At 38.0% G+C, this 19,838-nt stretch overlaps 1 protein-coding gene across 1 annotated transcript in view; it reads right to left on the bottom strand.

The window, feature by feature from the left end:
• AK9 (adenylate kinase 9) overlaps nt 1-19,838 on the bottom strand; it is a 198,308-nt gene that overhangs the window by 51,183 nt on the left and 127,287 nt on the right. The window contains exons 25-28 of the mRNA XM_074397611.1: nt 14,976-15,188; nt 11,078-11,338; nt 6,957-7,081; nt 3,691-3,910 (exon numbers count right to left, since the gene is read on the bottom strand). Coding sequence (XP_074253712.1) covers nt 3,691-3,910; nt 6,957-7,081; nt 11,078-11,338; nt 14,976-15,188 — 819 coding nt within the window. The remainder of the gene's footprint in view (nt 1-3,690; nt 3,911-6,956; nt 7,082-11,077; nt 11,339-14,975; nt 15,189-19,838) is intronic.

Below are 19,838 nucleotides of genomic sequence, written 5' to 3'. Positions count from 1 at the left end.
GAAATAATTATATAACTCACCATAATGTAGAATCAGTGGGAGCCCTGAGCTTGTTTTCCTGCAACTACATGGTCTCATTTGGGGGTGATGGGAGACAGTGACAGATCATCAGGGATTAGATTCTCATGACTGTGCAACCTAGATCCCTTGCATGCACAGTTAACAATACGGTTCGTGCTCCTGTGAGAATCTAAGGTTTTGCTGATCTTGCTGGAGGCAGAGCTCAGGTGGTAATGTGAGTGATGGGGAGTGGCTGTAAATACGGATGAAGCTTTGCTTGCTTGCCCACTCACTATTCATTTCTTGCTGTGTGGCCTGGTTCCTCACAGGCCACAGACAAACACCAGTCTATGGCCCAGGGATTGGGAACCCCTGGCTTAACAAACCTAAAAATACATATGACAACATAGGGAAAGTGTATGTGCTTGGGAGACAGTCACAGACTTGATATATAGAGTCCTCCAGCCTTCCCAGAGTCCTTTACATCTAACACAATGGATCCTTTGATAGGTCTCCAAGGTTTTCATGAAAAATAATCTGCTCTCTTTGTGTGTGGGGACTTAACTGGCTCAGGACTCTGTAAATTGGACTCCCTTACCAGGAGCATAGAGTGGTGCCTGAGGACATGCTCTGGGGGTCTGGTCCAGACAAGCAGAACTGAGTGCTTTCATCTGGTTGCTACTGAGTACACATTCCTAAGAACTTATGGCTTGTAGGCATGCAAGAAGTATTTGCAGATAGAATTATAAAACTGAACTGAATATAATTCACTTAGTTTATGAGGCCCATAAAGATTCTATAGTTCTTGACATGGTAAGAATTTACAAAAACTTCCATTATTTCCTTTTTTTAAAAAACATATTTTTACCATAGGTTTATTAAATATGGAGTTGTGAAAATATAGTATCCTTTGTGTTTTCATAATACATAAAGGCAACTGTATACATCACAAAGTTGCAAACTATACACAATAGCATACATACACATTCTGAGTCTACTTTTCCTCTGCTCCTTTTACTCAAGTATTCAGTGAGGTTTAACTAATTATTGTAAATCTGCCACCAGATGGCAGCACTATCCTGAGCACTATAACATGTATTCCTCCATTTTTTGCTCCGAACATATCTTTGCAAGGCATTACCCCACTCTAGAGGTGAGTTAACAGAAATTCAGAATTTAACTCACGTAATGTCATATAATCAGTGTGAGGATGCTTTTAGAAACTACCAGATATGGTCTTGATCTCTTGACTTGGCCAGCATGGTAAAACCCCATCTCTATTAAAAATACAAAAATTAGCTGGGTTTGGTGAGGCACACATCTGTAGTACCAGCTACTTGGGAGGCTAGGGCAGGAGAATTGCTTGAACCCAGGAAGTAGAGATTGCAGTGAGCCAAGATCATGCCACTGTACTCTAGCCTGGCGACAGAGTGAGATGGAGAAAAGAAAAAAAAAAAAAAACTACCAGATATGGAATTGCCAAAGCATACAACATGGTGGCTGCTGCAGAGAAGGGTTTGTATTTATTTCAACTGAGAAAAAAAGTTAGAGAATTTGGGATAAGACTGGGAATTCAGACCTTAATTCAGACCTTAACTGGGGTGGCTTGATCAAAATGGGGTTTTAGGAAAATTCACATAGAGGTAGTCGGGAAGATGGTCTGGGAGGTGAAGAGATGAAGCCAGGGAGGACAATTAGGTCACAGTAGGAGTGCTGGTGTCAGCGGAGAAAGATCTGAATTGAGCTAGAGTTAGCGGGTGAGGAAAAGAAGGGGCAAATACCTGAGGTTATGAACTAGCTCTTGAAACCTGCAGCTTTCCTGTTCTAGGTCCCTAAAATTCTCAAAGCATGTGATGTCTAGGATGTGGCTTCACTGCCCTACAGCTGTTCTGTCCAGTACAATAGCCACTAGCTGTGTGTGGCTATTTATATTAAAACTAAATAAAATTAAACATTTGATTTCTCAGCCACACTAATCACATTTTAAGTGCTCAACAGCTGCTGCGGCTAGTGGTTCCTGTATAGCACAGCGCAGATCTAGGACATTTCTGTCATCACAGAGATTTCTGTTGTTAGCACTGGCCTAGATACACCAGACCCCACAGTGAAGCAACATATGAACGTGCTTTTGTCTCGCATGGCAGACAGTTTGGCCTACCTTATCAGAAAAACTAGGCAGCAAAAAGGGGAAGAATGTCATCAAGAACAGTGTGGAGCTGGGTATATTCCCACGTCTCCCTCCTTATTTCCATAGTTCTTGGATGGCTAAGAACTCTGCCTGCCTTGATATTGTGCAGACCAGTGATGGCCCAGGACGTGCAACCTTAGCGTGGTGGGGGAGAGGAATGGATGGCAATGACCTTGAAGGTATTTCCTATGGCTAACCCCAAGATGGAGGAATTTGAAAACTGTCTGAGCAATGAAAGAAGAACTGCTTGGCTTTAACACTTTGGCAGTCTGTAATTGAATAGTGTTGAGTTGTGAGAATGTATTACATAATTTAAGTCTTAGTATCTCAGAATTGGATTTAATAGATGAGCCCTCTGACACATTTTTCCATTCTCCTCTGCCAAATGTTCATCTAGTTTATGCTTATTTATTGGCAAAAAGCTCCCTGCCTTCAGTCCTGGTTCTTTATGAAATGTCTTACTGAGAATGAAATATACTTTTCCCGTACCTTCCTCCTACCACTGGTAGTTCTTTCCCTTATGGCCATGTGGCGTAACTCCAAGCTCTCTTCGGTATAAAAGCCCTTCAAACATTTAACACTGTTCTCATGTCTCCTCCGGGCCATCCTAGCTCCAGACTCAAAAGCCCATTCTTTCTACCAGAGTCCAGACGTGCAGGTTTGCCTTCTCAGTTCATGTCATGTAAATGGAATTGTACAGGGTGCACTCCTGTTTTGCCTGGCTTCTGTCACTCAGGATAATGGTTTTGATTTTTATCCATGTTACAGTTGTATCATTAGGCCATTCCTTTTTAATGCTTAGTAGTTTTCAATTCTAAGCATATACCACATTTTGTTTTTCTATTCATCAGTTGATGATTTGGGTTGTTTCTACTTTCTGGTTATTAGGAATAAGGCTGTCATGAATATTCACATATAACTTTTTACGTACACTTTCTTTTCATTTCTGCTGGACAGATTCCCAGGAGTGGAATTGCTGGTTCCCTGTGACACTTCTGAACATTTTATGGAATATTCTTCAGAATGCAGGTTTAGGGACAATGTTCTAAGCCAATGTGGATCTGATTTTCACTGCAGGCTCACATGGCCTTGATGGATGGTGTCATCACTCCAGGGGCAGTGAAAAAGACCTCTGAAATTTTAGTTGTTTGTGTTTCAAATCTCAGTTTGTTACCTCTTCACTTTGCTCCCATGTCTGGAAGAGGGAAGCCTTGGCATTACCACTATCTTTTATTTGCCGTAACTATCTTTTATTTGCTGTAAAGAGAGAAGCATTATAAGACACTGATCACCACAAAAGCCTCAAATATTGACTCTTAACGCTTATTGTGGTTTTAATATTTAACTCTCATTATAGTCTTAATATTTGATGAAAAATGTTTCATGCTTACTATGGCATTAAAATTAGAAAACTATTTTTTTGTGTGTGAAGATCACTTTATAAAAGATCACTAAATAGATGCTGAACAGATTTATTCAATGCATTTTTGCTAGATACATACCCTGATTTTTGCCTTCATGTCTTTGATCAGTTTTTTCCTTTCTAATTTCTTCTTTTGTTTTAGTTTCCACTTTTCAATTTGGGCAGGAAGGAGGCGATCAAATATATCTTGATCCTCAACTTGCATAAAAACAGCTGCATCTGGGAAAAATCCACGCTCCCCCAAAAACTGGGCCTCTTCTGGATGTCGTGGGAAACCATCTAGTATAAAACCTGTGGAACTGATGGAAATTTTCATAAATTACTCTATTTCATTAAAATATGATAAAGGATGTGTTCATTAATTTGATTATAATGATCATTATACAATGTACATTAAATCTTCATGCACACCTTGAATATACATAATCTTTGTCAATTAAATATTTTAAAAGAAAAAATAACAAAGTAAAAAAAGTAATTGATAAAGCTCAACTTTCTGTATGCAATGAATAGTTTAGAAATTCACTCTACTATCTTTTATTTCTTCTAATATTTCTAGTTGTATACATTTCTTTTTCAAAATATATCAAATTGGATTAAAATTACACTGTTTCGTACACATATTTAGAATATAAGATTGTAGTCAATCAGTTCGTAGACAATTACTATTAACTGGAAGCTTACTAAAAGTTGTGAGAAGACCACAGGAAAAAGTGAAAAGCAGTTCTCTGTTTGGGAGGGGTGCCCAGCCTAATGAGCATGGTTCTCTATATTTGAAGAGTACACCTGGCCAGCCCACTTGAGGTGGGAGCCCTCACCTTTGGCAGTCTTTCTTCTAACAGTGCTTCCTTTCATGAAACAACTCATACCCACTTCCCTGGGTCTCCTTGTAACTGAAGACAATTGTTAATTTATGTATCCTAGTTCCTATGTGCAAATGATTATATTCAAACATGATTGTCAGACTTGCCCAAGTGTGATGAGATTTTAAGAATCCGGAAAATAACTGAAATGTTAATACATTTTAATTAGATAGCACTTATAAAACAATCAAACTTTGAGAACTTGGCTTTGTTTAATTGAGAGAGTCAATATTGGTCTCCCTTTGAATAAGAATTTGTTTCTCTTGCTTATCTGTAATTTGGTTTGTTTTAAATATTTATGTTTAAATACATATTTTCCTCTTAATACAAATAGGACTTTCATGAACATTTGACAGTTTTGGCCTTCAAAGTTGTTAATTCAAAAATGTGAATTTTCCTTTCTTATTAAGGGGCCAAATTTCCATATATTGGCCAAAATATATGTTTTTTTTCTTTAGAAGTGCCTTCAGTCTGATCTATTCTGGCCGGGACAATTTCATTCCTACTGTTCTTGCTGTCACTTTTCTGCAAATGACTTCCAAATCTTTAACTCTACACCCAACTTCTCTTCTGAGTTTTGGTTCCGAATTATCAAAAAGCTGTGGAGTTTCTCCATCTGAATGCCCTTCCGGAATTATACATGTTATACTGTCAAAAGTCACACTGTTACCCCTCCAAACTGCTCTTCCTTCCGACCCATTAGTACTAAGGTGCTACCTGTTAAGAGACCTTCGGTGCTCTCCCCAGCTCCCTCTTGCTTCTTACGTTTAACAGATAAGTCGTGGCATGTCCTCCCCTGTATCACATTTCTATTTCTGCCATTCCCCCTTAGTTCAAGCCCCTTAGTATATCTCTCCAGGACTAATGCAATAACCTTTTCAAAATATGTTATTTTTCCCCATGATTATAAAAGCAATAAATCACACTATAGAAAAATTGAAAAAAAAAATAGAGAAAAGCATGAAAAAGGCAAAAATGTATCCATAATCCTATCTCTCAGAGGTTACTAAAATTTGTTTTATTTCTTTCCAGTTGGTTCTTCATGTGTGCATTTCTCTATTACATTATAGTTTTACATCTTCTTTTTAACTTTATGTAATAACATTTCTCATGCTATTACAAATTATTCATTATAATAAATTTTAATGGAGCATAATATTTAGCTATTTTGTTTAGGCTTTTACAATTTCACTTTTTGCTTTAAAATTTTAAATTCATATCTATGTCTATCTCTGTATCTACATATCCATATCTTTATTTATTTATCTATCTACATATATTTTAATGTACAGTGTGAGGTCAGGAGCTAAATAATGAAGAGAAACCCATGACTATATAGCTGCAGGTAACTGCCTAAATTTCCTCCAACTATTGATCTAATTTAGGGAACAAGAAATTAAAAATGAAGTTGGTAACTAATAATCCCACTCATTTATTTAGACTAGGGACTACGTGAAAAAGAGTGCCCAGAGATTTAAGAGAAACATTAGAAATAGCCAGTTATTTAAATTCTCTCTGATTCAGTTTTCTTATCTCCAAAATAACACAATGAAAAGTCTTTATTTCATAGGGTTGTTGTAAGGATTAAATGAGTTAACAGCAATAAAATATAGGCTGGGCACAGTGGCTCATGTCTGTAATCCCAGTACTGTGGGAGACTGAGGTAGGTGGATGAACTGAGGTCAGGAGTTGGAGGCTGGCCTGGCCAACATGGTGAAACCCCATCTCCACTAAAAACACAAAAATTAGCCTGTTGTGATGGCAGGTGCCTATAGTCCCAGCTACTCAGGAGGCTGATGCAGGAGAATCGATTGAACCCAGGAGGCGGAGATTGCAGTGAGCTGAGATCACGCCACTGCCCTGGGTGACAGAGCAAGACTCTGTCTCAAAAAACAAACAACAACAAACAGTTTAACAGTACCTGGCACTTAGTTTCATATATGTGTGCACTATAATCAGTACTGTATATATTATTTCACTTTCTTCTGGTGGATATCAAGTCATGAGATTCTGGTTAAAAAATCAAGGTAAAGTTTTAAACTCTGGTGACCTGGAGATCCTTAAATTTGTCCTGTCTGGGGTCAAGATTGTTCAAAGTAAAGAGATTACACTGTGAACAACTATTAATTGCTCTTAACTATAATTGTTAAAAGACCACAGGTGAAATGAGTCCAGCACATACATGATTTAGAACACGGGCTTTCAACCACAAATGTACTTTATAATAACCTAGGGGTACTGAAAAATATCCCAGGCTCACACTTCTAGAGATTCAAATTCAATTATTTTGGTGTGGGGTCCTGGCATTGGTATTTTTAAAAACTCTACAGATGTTTTTAATGTGTATCTCAAGTGAAAAATCACCAGTTTATATGACTATAAAGGAGAAAATTCTTAAATGTATGTTAAACTACATTTTTAACTTTTAAGAGTAAAACAAATAAAAGCAAATAAATGTACAATTCTATATAAATTAATATACCGTATTGGTTCCTTAAGCCACCACTCAGAAAGAATTACTTCAAGAATTTCAGGAGGCAGTGGCTCATTTTCCATTAGACTTGATTTGATTACTTCTTCTTCTGCTGTAAGTTGTACTTCTGGAAGCTAAAAACAAAAATCAGAAAACAAACCAAATCTTAAAACTCTATGCTAACAATTGCATTTTCTTGCTCATACAGAAAGCTAAAGAAGGGGGCCTCGTGGAGGCGGAGAGTAGAAGGAAAGTTACTAGAGGCTGGGAAGGGTGTGTGGTAGAGATAGAGGAGATGAAGAGAGGCAGGATAATGGGTACAAACATTCAGTTAAATAGAAGGTATAAGTTCTAATGTTCAATAGCACAGAAGGAGACTCTAGTTAATAATGATGTCTTGTACATTTCAGAATAGCTGGAAGAGAGGGCTTGAAATGCTCTAACACATAGCAATGATAAATGCTCAAGGTGATGGATATCATAAATACCCTAACTTGATCCTTATACATTCTACGTGTGTAACAAAATGTCACATGTACCCCATAAATACGTACAAATATCAATTAAAAAAAACCCCCAAAATCTATATTCATAAACAATACTATATTACATGGTTTATTAGGATGAGAACTTTTTTTTTCTCTGAGGTCATTGTTTTATACTGTATACTATAAACATTTAAACATTTGAGTTATTTTCTTTAAACCAATTATTTAGTGTGGTTAGAAATATAGGTTGGTGCAAAAGTAATTGCGGCTTTTGCCTTTAAAGTAATGGCAAAAACTGCAACCACTTTTGCACCAACCTATAGTAAATAATATTTACTGTAGCTAAGAGGAATTATTAGTGATTGATATACGTGACCTTGGGGTCATATCTCATTACTTTTTGCTAAACCTTGTTCAATTTGTCATACGCCTATAAGGCTTAACTGATTTTTGTTATTTGTATTATAATTATACAGTATTATCTCTCCAACCTGGATCTTGTTTATGGGATAAGGCAAACAGGCAGCCACCTGAAATACAAACTATAAGAGTATTATAATGTAATAACAAATAGAATGCATCGTGATAATTAACTCAGGTCAATTCTCTCTAAAGTAGGACCACCTTGAATGGATAGTAAAAATACAACTGTTCTTACAAAAATAAAATTATTTTTGTTGAGTAATTTTGTTTCCCAAATTCTAAAACTGAATAGAGAGGGTACAATAAATTGCTGACTACCAGGAAGTAGAATTAATTTTACTATATAAAATAAAATCCTTTAATTGCTTTCTGAGAAGTTAAATAATTCAGAAAACAGTAAAAGGAATCCAAACAGAAAACTGTAGAAAAGCAGGAGATATTTGTTACACTTTAAAATCAAAGACTTGTTAAATTAAAAAATCTGGATTGCTATATATATATTTTTTTGAGATGGAGTCTCACTCTGTTGCCTCGGCTGGAGTACAGTGGTGAGATCTTGGCTCACTGCAACCCTGCCTCCTGGACTCAAGTGATTCTCCAGCCTCTGCTTTCTGAGTAGCTGGCATTACAGACTTGTGCCACCACGTCCAGCTAATTTTGGTATTTTTAGTAGAGATGGGGTTTCACCACGTTGGCCAGGCTGGTCTCAAACTCCTGACCTCAGTGCTCCACCTCTGCCTCCCTAAGTGCTGGGATTACAGGTGTGAGCCACAATGCCTGGCCTGATACACATTTTTTAAGTTAATAGGATATCAGTTTCTCCCAAACTCTAGTAAATATAGGCGAAAAACATTTAAAAAATATGTCTGAAGGCCAGGCACAAGTGGCTCATGCCTGTAATCCCAGTACTTTGGGATGCTGAGGTGGGTGGATCACTTGAGGTTAGGCGTTTGAGACCAACCTGGGCAACATGATGAAATCCCATCTCTATAAAAAATACAAAAATTCTCTGGGCATGGTGGTGTGTGCTTGTAGTCCCAGCTACTTAGGAGGCTGAGGTGAGAGGATCACTTGAGCCCAGGAGGCAGAGGTTGCAGGAGCCAAGATTGTGCCACTGCACTCTGGCCTGGGCAAGAGAGAGAGACCCTGTCTCAAAAACAAACAAAAAATATAAAGAAAAAGAAAAAGAAAAAAGAATATGTCTGAAGAGGTGCTTCATTACCTACTAGAACACCATATGCCACTCATTATCCAACCCTTCTTCAACTTTGAGTGTTACATATAACTGCACCTGGATCATTTGAGAACAAATGGCCCATCTATATCAGAAATGGTTAAAATGTGAGTTAGAATGAAGAACCTTCATTTCATAACTCCAGATAGAAGCCATGTAAGAGGTTAATACGGTTTGGATCAGGGTCTCCACCCAAATCTCATGTGGAATTGTAAGCCCCAATGTTGGAGGTAGGGCCTGGTGAGAGGTGATTGGATCATGGGGACAGTTTCTTATAAATGGTTTAGCACCATTCCCTGCTTGGTACTGTCCTCACTGTAGTGAGTGAGTGCTCATGAGATCTGGTGTTTTAAAAGTGAGTGGCACCTCCTGCCTCACTCTCTCTTCTTCCTGTGCTGGCCATGTGATGTGTCTGGTCTCCCTTCACCTTCCGCCATGATTGTAAGTTTTCTAAGGCCTCTCCAGAAGCCAAGCAGTTGCCACTGTGCTTCCTGTACAGCCTGAAGAATTATGAACCAATTAAGCCTATTTTCTTAAAAATTACCCAATCTCAGATATTTGTTTATAGCAATGAGAGAACAGAATAATACAGAGGTGGTACAAACTTTCTGATAAGGCATCATTAGAAATTAATATTTTGAGATATCCACTAAAGCTGGGGCAGATTTTTATGCTATTTCATAGAAATCAGAACACAATAATAGAAAACTTTATTGTCTAAGTTAAATATATCAAATACCATAGTTCCAAATAAATGCTACCCAACAGCCTTGTCAAGGAAAGTTTTTCTGGTTTGTATTGGGGTCATGTAAAACTCAGTACTTTATATTCTAGAAGAGCAGGAAGGATTGTATTTAGCATATGACAAATGTGACTCTTTAAATGACTTTAATGGGCTTTTTCCTCTTCTTAGAAAATGTATAGAGTTTTATATTACTACTTCCCAGAGTGACATCAGTAAGCACAGCTGTCTGCAGAGATTACTACTGCCAGGCTGGTGGCTCATAGCACTTTGGGAGGCCGAGGTAGGTGAATAGTTTGAGTCCAGGAATTTGGGACGAGCCTGGGCAACATGGCAAGACCCCTATCTTTACAAAAAATGCCAAAATTAGCCCGACGTGGTGGCGAACACCTGTAGTCCCAGGTTCTTTTTTTTTTTTTTTTTTTTTTTTTTTTTGAGACAGAGTTTCGCTCTTGTTACCCAGGCTGGAGTGCAATGGCGCGATCTCGGCTCACCGCAACCTCCGCCTCCTGGGTTCAGGCAATTCTCCTGCCTCAGCCTCCTGAGTAGCTGGGATTACAGGCACGCGCCACCATGCCCAGCTAATTTTTGGTATTTTTAGTAGAGACGGGGTTTCACCATGTTGACCAGGATGGTCTCGATGTCTCGACCTTGTGATCCACCCACCTCGGCCTCCTAAAGTGCTGGGATTACAGGCTTGAGCCACCGCGCCCGGCCCAGTCCCAGTTTCTTGGGAGGCCAAGTGATATAGTTTGACTGTGACCTCACCCAAATTTCATGTTGAGTTCCCAACGTGTTGTGGGAGGGACCCAGTGGGAGGTAATTGAATCATGGGGGCAGGCCTTTCCCATGCTGTTCTTGTGATAGTAAATAAGTCTCATGAAATCTGATGGTTTTATAAGGAGGAGTCTCCCTGCACAAGCTCTCTCTTTGCTTGCTGCCATCCATGTAAGATGTGACTTGCTCCTCCTTGCCTTCCGCCATGACTGTGAGGCCTCCTCAGCCACATGGAACTAACTGTAAGTCCATTAAACATCTTTCTTTTGTAAATTACCTGATCTCGGGTATGTTTTTATCAGCACCATGAAAATGGACAAAGACACCAAGGCAAGAGGTCACGTGAGCCTGGAGAAGTTGAGGCTTTGGTGAGCTGTGATTACGCCACTGCCCTCCTCTCTGGTGACATATTGAGACCCTGTCACAGCAACAACAACAACAACAAAACAAAAAAAGAGATTACTACCTGCTTCTTTGTATTTTCTTCCTCAAGTTTGACATTGGCCTGAATTGCAAACTCTTCAAGTTCTTGTTTGGCAGCTTCTTCATCCTCAGAATCTTCCTCAAATTCAGGTCCCACTTTCTTTTCAGTTTTGAGTAGTAGTTTTTCTTGAAGAACTTCTTCAAACTGAATGTGAAAAATGTTCAATTTTTCTGCCAACTGTCTTCCACACATAGTTTTGCCAGAGCCATGGGGGCCAACAAGGCATATTCTTAATGGAGGAGCCTGCCACAGTGGGGTGGGTCAGGGAGGGATGAGATAAAGGGAGAGTGAAGGAAAAGCAGTTTTGAGTAATTTAGAACACATAAGACTTATTAACTGCTCTCCTTAAGACTGGGTAGGAATGATGACATCATGAGCCCAAGGATGTTTAAGCATTAGGATTTCAGTTAACATAATTAGTTCCATCAGCATTGGTCCTCAGGGAGCATCAACAACCATATAAGATTATCTTGGTATCATATGCTAAAAGGTATTTAATAAAATAGTTTATTTTTATTTTTGACAAAAGTTTTAATTAATACAAAATGGAAAGATACTTTCTTAGATAATAAAAAAAAATCTACCAAACAGAAAGCTCACTAATAAGAAAACTTTAGAGCCTTCTCCATTTATGCCAGTAATCTTCATACAGGACTCACAGTTGTATGGATTATCCATGGGATGCTGAAACTGTCAAGAACAATGATGAGCATTGGGATGAAGCAGCAGCTAAATCTTCCGTGATTGTGGGGAAATACTATGAAATTGGTAGGTGAAAGCAGCAAGGAAGAATGGGGATTGTTGATACATCTGAGCAGGAAAAGCCTCAAAGGGGCTGAAGTTTTTGCAAGGGGAATGGGAAAAATAGAACGACATGAAATTATATAGCTGCAGCCTCATGCAATACTCTTAAATCACATTTTTAACCCCTTAGTGATAAAATTGTGGAGTAACACCTCACTCATCCATCAGTTAAACCTATGGCAACAAGGGTTGTCTGGTGCTCAGACTGTATTAAGGTACCCTCTGGTAGGGAAGGGAAATGTTTCTGGAAAACCCAGTGCATTTTACCCTTTGCAGAACTATGGAAATACAGTCAAGATTTCAGGATCTTATTCATTGGATTTGTGTAAAACAAGGTAATAGATCACAAACAGCAAACCAGACTAAGTGGAAATTACAGCTGAAAGCAACAACAACAGAAAAGGACAAATGACCACAGTACTTAAATGACCCCTAACATCAGTGGATCGGGGCTTCTTTGTGAGGGCACAACCATCTACATATTTCAGTAGTCTTATGTGCACTCTATAAAAAGTTGAGGTTCATGAAAATGGCCCAAATTATACAGAAGAGTTTAGATTGCATTCCATGTGTTCATTTTAAGAAGACATTGATATTATCAAAAGTTATCAGGCAATATATTGTGATGTGTATACCTTGCTCCAGTAATCCCATCCCAGGGAATTACAGCATAGCATAGTAGTAAAATAATTCAAGAAAACTAAAATACTTACAGCCAATTCATTTTCTACAAAAGCACCAACCACATATATGGAGGAAAGGATGGTCTCTTTAATATATAGTGCTGTGAAAAAATGGATATCCGTATGCAGAAGAATGAAACTAGATCCCCATCTTTCACCATATACAAAAATAAACTCAAAATGGATTAAAGACCTAAGTGGAAGACCTGAAACTCTAAAACTGCTAGAAAAAAACATCAGAGAAATGCTACAGGACATTGGTCTGGTCAAGATTTTCCAGGTAAGACCTCAAAAACACAGGCAATAAAAGCAAAAATAAACACATAGGATTATATTAACCTAAAAAACTTCTGCATGGCAAAGAAAATGACATAGTAAAGAGACAACCTATAGAATGGGAGATAATATTTGCAAACTATCTATTCAATAAGGGATTACTAACCAGAGTATATAAGGAACTCAAACAGCTCAGTAGCAAAAAAACAAATAATATGATTTAACGATGGGGAAAAAGAAGACTTGAACAGACATTTCTCAAAAGAACACATACAGATGGACAACAGGCATATGAAAAAATGCTCAGTATCACTAATCATCAGGGAAATGCAAATCAAAACCACAGTGAGATATCATCTCGCCTCAGTTAGGATGGCTATTATCAAAAAGACAAAAATTAGCAAATGCTGGTGAGGATGTGAAGAAAGGGGAAGATCTGTACACTGTTGTGAAAATGTAAAGTAGGACAGCCATTATTGAAAACAGTATGGAGTTTCCTCAAAAATCTAAAAATATGAGGGGGTCTTCAAAAAGTTGACAGAGAAAGCACATTATGACAAAACTATGCATGGATTCCCTTTTTGCACTGAATAAACTCATATTAACTTGTTATGACATGTCTAAACAGGATATAGTTTGAGGCACTAAGAAGGATAAGACATCAGTTTGAAAACAGCCCCTATCAGAGCAACATCAGTTCTACTAAAATTGAAGCAAAAATAAACATCGAATTTATGGTGAAGTTTAGGCAGAAGAATGGTGAAATCATTGATGCTTTATGAAAGTTTTGGGGCAATGCCCCAAAGAGATCAGCAGTTTACAAAAGGACAATTTGTTTGAAAAAGAGACGAGACAATGTTGAAGATGAAGTTTGCAGCAGCAGACCATCCGCATAAATTTGTGAGGAAAAAATTTATCTTGTTTGTGGCCTAATTGACAAGGACTGATGATTAAGAGCAGAAATAATAGCAAATACCCTAGACATCTAGATTGGTTCAGTGTACAATTTTTCTGACTGAAAAATTAAAGTTGAGCAGTTTCTACTCAATGAGTGCCAAAACTGTTGTACTCAGATCATCTGCAGACAAAACCAGAGATTTCAATGGAAATGTTAAACACTTGGGATCAAAATCTGGAAGCATTTGTTTGAAGAATTGTAGAGGAGATGAAACATGGCTTTATCAGTATGATCCTGAAGACAAAGCACAATTAAAGCAATGGCTACCAAGAAGCGGCAGTGGTCCAGTCAAAGCAAAAGTGGACTAGTCATTCGCAAAGGTCATGGCAATAGTTATTTTTTGGAGGCTCAATGGATTTTCCTGGCTGAGCTTCTGGAGGGCCAAAGAGCAATAACATCTGCTTATGATGAGAGTGTTTTGAGAAAGTCAGCCAAAGCTATCACAGAAAAATGTCCAGGGAAGATTCACTAAAGTGTTTTCCACTATAACAATGCTCCACTAAAAAGTGACTGTTGGATAGCCATGGTAACAATAGCCACTCAACCAATTTTAAATTGGTTTAATTGATCAGGGAAAACTCACTTCAGGGACTACATTTTTGCAATCCAATCTACCAGTGTCAGTCCTCATTTTTGAAACTCAACCAATCAGGATGGACTTACCCCTATAACATTTCTCTGAGTGTGAATCAGTCAACAGCATTGTCGCCAGAGTAATCTTACTTCTGTGGATAATGTCAACCCACTCATGCCTCTGAAAGTTCACCAATCCCTGAATTCTACTCTTCTCCAAAATCCTGTAGAAGATCATCAGCCTGCTCTGCTCTGAGAGACTAACTAGCATGGCTGGCCTCATAACAGTAAGGAATTAATCCAGCTGTGGGGTTTGTTTGTGTTTTTGTTTTGTTTTGTTTTGTTTTTACTTCAGCTAAGAAGGCAGACATTAAGTGCTGGTTTGACACAAGTCATTGCTACAGAAATCAAAATAGATAATTATTTTATGTTATATTCCAAAAAGTTGTTCTTTGAACTTGGATATTTTATTTATGTTGTAATATCAGATTGGGGACTTCACTCTTAAATAAATTGATGGGTGATTGGTAATCAGTCTTGAAAAAATCCTGTGGGAGCAATCATTAGGACAGGAGTACTGTTTCACCTTCAATGGTTCTTTATAAGCCACATATTCCTCAGGATGCTCCAAAAACTTTTCTTTAGCCTCGGCACTTGAAAAGTAGTAGATCTTTTCTCGATATTTAGCTGCTTCTTCTGTGTTTCCTGGTTGTAGGATGAAGTTTTCCTTGAGGACCACTGGACAAAAGTGTTTTGTGTCTCCCAAATGCCTCTTTCTCTCCTTAATTTTATCTTCACCCTAGGAATGTATTCAAAGTTCAGAGAACATTAAATTAAAAAGTATTTTGATGCAGAGAATTTTTTAAAAAAATGCTTCTTTAATAATATTTAATCTGTAGCAACTTGAAAACAATCCACGAAAGGCCAACCCTTATACTATTTTAATTAATTAAAGATCAATTTCTCATATATTATTCTAAGTGCACATCCTAAGTTTCTTTATTTTAATGAGGAAAATAAAGCAGCACTGATCATGAAGGTGCCCCCAGTCTTCTACCAACATAGATGTAATGAAAAACTCTGGGATGTGTTGATGCTGGGTCATTGTGAGGTCAGTTTCTAAACCAGAATTATTCCCCAAAAATAAAAATTGAGTCAAGATCACAACTTCTTACTATGGCAAATTAAGTGAGAGATGCCTCAGGATTTACTGTTTGTTATTAAGTGGATATATGATCAAATAATAATTTGGAAATATCCTATTTAGCTCAACTGAAAGTGTAAAATGTATTTTCATTTATGATAAAGAAAATATGTGTAAAGTCCTTTAAGGATTCTTTCAATTTATTTAAAACAAGGGAAATACATTTAAAAAACATTTTTAATGCTATAAAATACATGCTTACTGTAAAAATATTCAGAACACTCTCAACATACAGAGTGAAAATATCCTTTCACCTTTCTTCTTCCAATACTACGTCAGCATTCTTTTTTTTTTTTTTTTTTGAGATGAAGTTTCCCTCTTACTGCCCAGGCTGGAGTGCAATGGTTTGATCTTGGCTCACTGCAACCTCCACCTCCTAGGTTCAAGTGATTCGCCTGCCTTAGCCTCTCGAGTAACTGGGATTACAGGCATGTGCCACCATGCCTGGCAATGGGTTTTGCCTTGTTGGTCAGGCTGGTCTTGAACTCCTGACCTTAGGAGATCTGCCCGCCTTGGCTTCCCAAAGTGCTGGGATTACAGATGTGAGCCACCACACCTGGCCCTATGTTAGCATTCTTAATAGTTTTAACTCCCAGACTCATTAAACAAATCCTACCAATATACATATAAAAATAGATATATATTTAGACGCAAATATAGTATTTTTAAAAATACAAATGGAATACTTTACATACTTATTTACCTCATACTTTTTTCATAAAACAAGATATAATAAATCTACTGTAAAGGTGAAAAAAATGAGACTAAGCTTTCTTACACTATTCTTATTTGATATTTATATCAGCATATGCAAGCTCTGGCTGGGTGCGGTGGCTCATGCCTGTAATCCCAGCTCTTTGGGAGGTCGAGATGGGTGGATCACCCGAGATCAGGAGTTCGAGACTAGCCTGGCCAACATAGTGAAACCCAGTGTCTACTAAAACTACAAAAAATTAGCCAGGTGTGGTGGTGGGCACCTGTAATCCCAGCTACTCAGGAGGCTGAGGCAGGAGAATCGCTTGAGCACTAGAGGTGGAGGTTGCAGTGAGCCGAGATTGCACTACTGCACTCCAGCTGGGGTGACAGAGGGATACTCTGTCAAAAAAAAAAAAAATGCAAACTTCAAAATGAGCTGAAAAATAATTATTTTTTTTTCCTGTGATGCTAAAAAAAAACACACACAGGGAATTATCTAATCAATGAAGGTGTATATAAGAAATGACCTATAAAGCTTTCCCCACCTATTATTTTTGTTTAGCTTTTATCTTTCTTCCTAAGCCCATATTTTAGTAATTCATTTTTTTGGGGGGGCGTAAAATCCTTTCAAGTCCCTACATTTTTCTTTTCATTTAAAAAATTTGTTTCTTCTAAAAAAAGGAGAGGGGATCTATGGGCAGAACGTGCAGGTTTGTTAGATAGGTATACATGTGCCATGGTGGTTTGGTGCACCTATTGACTCATCCTCTAAGTTCCCTCCCCTCACACCACAATAGGCCCTAGTGTGTGTTGTTCCCCTCTTTGTGTCCATGTGTTCAACTCCCACATATGAATGGGAACATGCAGTATTTGGTTTTCTGCTCCTATGTTAGTTTGCTGAGGATGATGACTTCCAGCTCCACCCATGTCCCTGCAAAGGACATGATCATATTCCTTTTTATGGCTTCATAGTATTCCGTGGTGTATATGTACCACATTTTCTTTATCCAGTCTATTATTGATGGGCATTTAGGTTGATTTATTCCATGCCTTTGTTATTGTAAATAGTGCTGCAATAAATGTATATGTGTATGTGACTTTTTTTTTTTTTTTTGGAGACCGAGTCTCGCTCTGTTGCCCAGGCTGGAGTGTAGTGGCGTGATCTCAGCTCACTGCAATCTCTGCCTCATGGATTCAGGCAATTCTCCTGTCTCAGCCTCCCGAGTAGCTGTGACTGCATATGCTCGCCACCACATCCAGTGAATTTTTGTATTTTAGTAGAGAAGGGGTTTTACCATGTTGGTCAGGCTGGTCTTTAACTCCTGACCTTGTGATCCGCCCGCCTCAGCCTCCAAAAGTACTGGGATTACAGGCATGAGCCACTGTGCCTGGCTGTGCATGTGTCTTTATAGTAGAATAATTTATATTCCTGTAGATATATATCCAGCAATGGGATTGCTGGGTCAAATGGTATTTCTGGTTCTGGATCCTTGAGGAATCACCACACCATGTTCCACAATGGTTGAACTAATTTACACTCCCACCAACAGTGTAAAAGCATTCCTATTTCTCCACAGCCTCAGCAACATCTACAGTTTCCTGACTTCTTAATAATTGCTATGTTGATTGGTGTGAGATGGTTTTTCATTGTGGTTTTGGTTTTGTATTTATCTTATGATCAGTGATGTTGAGTTTTTTTTTTTCATGTGTTTTTTGGCCACGTAAATGTCTTCTTTTGAGAAGTGTCTGTTCATATCTTTTGTCCACTTTTTGATGGTTTTTCTTTTCTTGTAAATTTGTTTGTTTGTAAGTTCTGGATATTAGACCTTTGTCAGATGGGTAGATTGCAAACATTTTATCCCATTCTGCAGATTGCCTGCTGATGCTGATGATAGGTTTTTTCTCTGTGTGGAAGCTCTTTAGTTTAATTAGATCCCACTTGTCAATTTTGGCTTTTGTTGCCATTTTTTTTTTTTTTTGGCATTTTTGTCATGAAGCCTTTGCCTATGCTTATATCCTGAATGGTATTGCCTAGGATTTCTTTTAGGGTTTTTATGCTTTTGGGTTTTATATTTAAGTCTTTAATTATTGGAGATCCTGCAAAGAAGTCCCACCCACAGAGGAAGAATGGGTCCGGATTAGACTTGAAGAGGTGCTCTGGCCAAAGACTGCCACAGGTGGCATGTTGGGCTGTGGAGACAAGTCTAGGGACCAAGCTGTCCAGCCTCCTTGGTTCCAGCAGGGTAAAAGTGCAACTTGGAGCTGTAGAAATATAAAACCATGTCATCTGCAAACAGAGACAACTTGACTTCTCTTCCTATTTGAATACTGTTTATTTCTTTCTCTTGCCTGATTGCCCTGGCCAGAACTTCCAATACTATGTTGAATAGGAGTGGTGAGAGAGGGCATGCTTGTCTTGTACTGGTTTTCAAATAGAATGTTTCCAGCTTTTGCCCATTCAATATGATATTGGCTGTGGGTTTGTCATAAATAGCTCTTAGTATTTTGAGATATGTTCCATTGACACCTAGTTTATTGAGCATTTTTTTAACATGAAGGGATATTGAATTTTATCAAAGGCCTTTTCTGCATCTACTGAGATAATCATGTGGTTTTTGTCTTTGGTTCTGTTTATGTGATGTGTTATGTTTATTGATTTGTGTATGTTGAATCAGCCTTGTATCCCAAGGATTAAGCCAACTTGATCATGGTGGATAAGTTTTTTGATGCACTGCTGGATTCGGTTTGCCAGTATTCGATTGAAGATTTTTGCATCGATGTTCATCAGGGATATTGGCCTGAAGCTTTCTTTTTTTGTTATTGTCTTTTCACTGTTTTGGTATCAGGATGATACTAGCTTCAGAAAATGAGTTAGGGAGGAGTCTCTCCTTTTCAGTTGTTTGGAATAGTTTCAGAAGGAATGATACCAGCTCCTCTTTGTATTTCTGGTATAATTCAGCTGTGATTCCATCTGGTACTGGGCTTTTTTTTTTTTGGTGGGGAGGGTAAGTTATTAATTACTGCATTTTGCCTTTCATCTCCTTCTATTTACTATTTTTTTTGTTTTATTTCGCTGTGCTTTTTCCCATGTTCTTGAGTTGAAAGCTTAATTAGTTTTCCTGTCTTCCTTGTTTTTCAATTATTAATTACTGCCTCAATTTCAGAGCTTGTTATTGGTCTATTCAGGGATTCAGCTTCTTCCTGATTTAGTCTTAGGAGGGTATAAGTGCCCAGGAATGTATTCATTTCTTCTAGATTTTCTAGTTTATTTGCATAGGGGTGTTTATAGTATTCTCTGATGGCAGTTTTTATTTCTGTGGGATCAGTGGTGATAGCCCCTTTATCATTTTTTATTGTGTCTATTAGATTCTTCTCTCTCATTAGTCTAGCTAGTGGTCTATCTATTTTGTTAATTTTTTCAAAAAACCAGCTCCTGGATTTGTTGATTTTTTGGAGGATTTTCTGTGTCCCTATTTCCTTTAATTCTTCTCTGATCTTAGTTATTTTTTGTCTTCTGCTAGTTTTTGGATTAGTTTGCTCTTGCTTCTC

Source organism: Saimiri boliviensis, chromosome 4 (assembly GCF_048565385.1).
Source record: "Saimiri boliviensis isolate mSaiBol1 chromosome 4, mSaiBol1.pri, whole genome shotgun sequence".
NCBI classification, from domain to species: Eukaryota; Metazoa; Chordata; class Mammalia; order Primates; family Cebidae; genus Saimiri; species Saimiri boliviensis.
This window is presented reverse-complemented; position numbering and strand designations above follow the sequence as displayed.